The following is a 4,425-nucleotide window of genomic DNA, read 5'->3' as shown; positions in this document are numbered from 1 at the left end:
TTTTCCTCCCAATGATAATATGGGGCCAAGGATTAAAGTATCGGTATCGGTAGCTGTATCGATCGGTCAAAATTAAGATACGTATCGGAGAGTATTGTATCGTATCGGAGATACACTAAGATACGCTAAAGATACACACACTAAGATACGCTAAAGATACACACATAAATGGATAGGAAACATTTTTTTAAACACTTTTGCATAAAGAATTTGTTAAAAAAAACTATTGATAACATGTATTATGCATAAACACTAAATTGAGGGTATCGTACTAAGAATTCAAGGTTTGTAGTTGTCCCATAAATGTAAAATCCTTGTTTCCAACCTTGATTTCCATTTTAGTTAGAGAGAAATATGGCTGACAGCAACTTTGAAACAAAAACCCTTCAAAAAATCATGTTTTTCTGAAAAATTACCCATCTTGGCCATTATATGACTATAGCGCACTGTATCGGTACATACCGATACTCACCGATACGTATCGATACTCATCGATACGTACCAATATATATCGATACTCACCGATACGTGCCAATATATACCGATACGTACCGATCGATACATACTGATACTCATCAATACGTACCAATACCTACCGAAACGTACATTTTACCTCAATTTTATAATTTTCATAGTCGTATCGAGGCATATCGTATCGTATCGATGTGTATTGGTGGTGTATTGATGCATATCGGTATGTATTGTAGGATATATCGATACAAAAGGATTTTAAAATTTTTATGTATCGTATCGATGTGTATCGTATCGATCGGCTAAATTTAAGATACGTATCGGAGGGTATCGTATCGGTATCGGAGATACTTAAAACCATGTATGGGGCCCTTATAAGTGAATCGTAAGGCAGTCCCTCTGATGCATTTATTGGCTTGGTACAAGAGATGCAATACATGCAAGCAGCACATAGACTCCTCCCCCATATTACATAGAAGCTTGTTTGGTCGCCTAGCCCCTGGCCTAGTCCATGAGCTTGTGAAATTACCACCTTGCCCTTTATGACATCAATAGTCTTTTCCATGTATATGCCCTTACATTGGTGTAGGGCCTATGCAACCAGGCAGTGATCTCTTGCCATATATATAATGTTTGGGAGAGATTCTTGCCTACCTGTGTGGCCCTTACACCAATAGGGTAACCAATGGCAATACACACAAGGACATCAATAGAGGCAAAATTTACAAATTTAATGAAGGCACATCATTTTTTTCCCTTTCTTTGTGTCAGATCTTGCTCCTCTCTAACACGCACAATGCCCCAACTTACATTGGACGACTGGAAGGATTTGGGCATGCACACCCAAATCCTATTAGTCGTTTATTTGTGTTGACCGAGGCGTTGGAGAGGATCCTAACACCTCTTTGTCTGGGAATAGGTATAACACAGTTTGGTAGAATCATTTTTCCATAATAATTTTAAGGCAAAAAAGAAAGTTGTGTAATTGTCAGTCCTTATACCATAGGCCCATAATATAGGGCTGCATAAAATTACTCTTTACTCCTGATTAAATAAAAAAGAAAAAAATCTCATTCATATTAATGCCTTCTTAGGCTAGGAAGGGATCTCTTACCATGTTTTTAATGCAAAGATACAAGGAAGAGGCTGGGAAGGGATCTCTTACCCGTGTTTTTAATGCAAACATACAAGAAAGAGGATTGGATGCTTTAAGTAGCGACAGCTTGTGGTCCAAACTTCCACGTGTTCTATAAGATTTCAGGCTTTTCAGCCCGATTAAGAAGCCTGAAATCAAAACTCGAAACAACCCAAAACAGAAGGAAGATCATTTGTAACATGGAAAAATGAATTCATAATGAGAGTAAATGATTTTCACAAACTTCGATTCAAAGAAGATTTTTTTAAAATGACAGAATCCAATTACAGTTTTCTTCTACTAATTTACAGAAAGTCGAATTCTCCTTCTAATTTATAGAAGATCGAGCCATAATAAGGTTCGATTGAACAATAATAAGTTTAAACAGCGTCACAGATTCATCTCTCTCTCTCTCTCTCTCTCTCTCTCAATAAGCTACAGCAAGAATTCCATGAACCTAAGCCAGGGAAGAGCGATCTTCGAAACCTTCTCAGCTTGGTTCGAACAAGACGACGATGCCACCGCCACAGACGACGAAGACGAAGACGAAGACACAGACCCATCCATCGCAGCTTCAATTGGCTTCTTAAGGCACAAGAAAAAATTCCTCGAACCCAGTTCTTTCAGCTTCTCCTCCCGATTCAAACCTGCTCAAATCAATATCAGAATTCCTAATTCACCTTCCTAAATCCCAATAGAACAAAAATAAAGAGAGACTCATTTCCCATTTCCAATTTCTTACTTTCTAAGCTGAATTGAGAATAATGGAGGTCGAAATCCGCGGGATCTGTCGTGGGCAGAAAAGGCCTCCTCGCCTCCTTAGCATATAACCTCACCGCCGCCGTAATCAAATCTCCAACCGTCGACTCCGGCGACATCACCACCTGTACAGCTCCTAAACTCCCCTGTATCGTCACGTTCAACAGCAACTTCATCAGCCTAGCCGGCCTCTCCGGAAAATTTTCCTGCAATTTTCCAGCAGAAAGCAGATCCGGAACTGTCTTCGGCCGGCGAATCTCAGTCTCAATCAGATTGGGATGGGCTCGGCCGTGAAACGACGCTGCCCTGTTCCCCAATTTCCTCTGCCTCCCATTCTCTTCAATCCCTCGTCGGTGCCCACCCTTGCAAGGGCTCGGCATATTTTCTAGACTATCAATCGATCACCTCAAGCGGCGATAACGGAAGAACCTGTGACGGGGGAAGCCGAGAGCTGGGGAAGAGCTTAGGCTCTTTAGTTCCCCGTTGTTCACAGCGATCATAACCAGAGGTATAGAGACGTAGAAACAAAAGGGCTTGTGAGGGTTGAAGGGCTAAGAAGGAGCGAAGAGAGGTTTAAGACTCTAGATTAGGTTCTTCTTCTTCTTCCTGGTCTTGGTTGGTTACGGTGGAGGAGCTGGATTTATGGAGAGTATGGGTGGAGGTTGAGGCCAGAGAAGACAAAGCGAGAGACGTAGGGCCTGTGAAGAAGAGAAAGCGGGCCTCACTAATTGGTTTTATACTCGTCCTACTGACACTGGCTATTGCAGGTAAATGGTAGAGATTGGGCAAATGGAAGAGAGAGATAGGCTTTGGGAGTTGGCAAATGGAAGAGAGAGATAGGCTTTGGGAGGAGCAACTCGAAGAAGCTTCCAATAATGAATCAGAATAGTCATTTGGCTAAATTATTGCTTTCTACTTACGGTAATACTTATCAGTTACCGGTCAACCTTCAACGATGTTCACCTGTGATTGCCCGTAATAATATCCCTCCTCCCGAAGTTATCTCAATTTCCCTTTTAAAGCATCGTTTATCTATTTTTCCTCGTTTGATAAGTGATTGTTACCTGATCGTATGGTCTCTAAAGCAATCAGCATGGTGCCAATGAGAATACATGCAAAATAGTAATACATTTAAAATCTTTTCGATATAAGAAGGGGTGGGATCATAATTTTGTGAGCTCGAAAGGAACAAGGTCACATGATCAGATGACTTTCTTTTTCTCATAAAAAAAAGTTAGGACATTCCATTGTTCACTTTGGCATTAATTGTTTCATCGTAAAATTGTTAGGAAGAAGATTTTATGCGATGTACATTTATATACTAAGAGAAAGTTTTTGTGGAGTATGGCCCATGCACATAGTCAATTGGGTGCAAAATGATCAGCCAACTCCCCATAAAATGAAAAATGACACTTTTGTGGATGTTTCTTTGTCTGCTTTCATTGACCCTCGCATACATTTAAGAACTGCACTCCCCCATAGGCCATAGGAAATACTTCCTCATAATAAAGTTTGGGGAAAAAGAACACTCTTGAGTGCACTACCCCTATATCAACTTTGGGGCAAATGAAGATGTGCACATGAGTATCAAAAGGGTGGGAATAGCAAACCCTTTGAGAAGATAATAGATAATTTCATTGGGCATTGATTGGCTTGTATGGGGGTATGTACACCACCAAACTTTATTCTAGGTAGGGGATAGAAATGGTATTACCTAGTTATCTATTTCTTTTCTTGGTACGAACCTAGATATCATTTCATGTCTATAACACCCTCGAGTCTACATCCTCTACAACGAGTATTGAAGTGCGATGAGCTCGAATGGCTAAAGCATCTAAAAATACATCACAAGGGGCTCCCAATCACTCGATGATCACTTTATTGATGCAACGACTGCATACAATTTTTACACTACACACACCCACTCCCCCACCCCCACCCCCACCCCCACCACCAACCACCACCACCCACATATCCAAAAAAAAAGGTTGAAAGTAGCAATCATTATGTGGATGACTGCTTATAAAATTTTTTAATAATTTTTTTTATTAAAAAAAAAA

The 4,425-nt window shown here is 40.4% G+C and overlaps 2 protein-coding genes across 2 annotated transcripts in view; both read right to left on the bottom strand.

Moving 5' to 3' along the window:
* The window catches only part of LOC122082329, a 39,187-nt gene that overhangs the window by 29,387 nt on the left and 5,375 nt on the right, over positions 1 to 4,425 (bottom strand). The window lies entirely within an intron of this gene.
* On the bottom strand, positions 1,840 to 3,073 carry LOC122082330. The gene is made up of 2 exons (XM_042649818.1): positions 2,349 to 3,073; positions 1,840 to 2,253 (listed from the first exon to the last, which is right to left on the bottom strand). The coding sequence occupies exons 1-2, from the start codon at positions 2,743 to 2,745 to the stop codon at positions 2,042 to 2,044; spliced, it is 609 nt and encodes a 202-aa protein (XP_042505752.1). The 5' UTR covers positions 2,746 to 3,073; the 3' UTR covers positions 1,840 to 2,041.

The sequence above is a fragment of the Macadamia integrifolia genome, chromosome 6, assembly GCF_013358625.1.
Source record: "Macadamia integrifolia cultivar HAES 741 chromosome 6, SCU_Mint_v3, whole genome shotgun sequence".
Classification (NCBI taxonomy): domain Eukaryota; kingdom Viridiplantae; phylum Streptophyta; class Magnoliopsida; order Proteales; family Proteaceae; genus Macadamia; species Macadamia integrifolia.
The sequence above is the reverse complement of the archived record's forward strand: the minus strand, read 5'-3'. Positions and strand labels throughout refer to the sequence as shown.

Bases quoted from the DNA above. Each gene is read 5' to 3' on its own strand.
- LOC122082330 (XM_042649818.1), bottom strand. From the start codon at position 2,745: ATGCCGAGCCCTTGCAAGGGTGGGCACCGACGAGGGATTGAAGAGAAT. The intron at 2,254-2,348 runs GTAAGAAATTGG...TGATTTGAGCAG, and splicing joins TTCTCAATTCAGCTTAGAAA to GTTTGAATCGGGAGGAGAAG.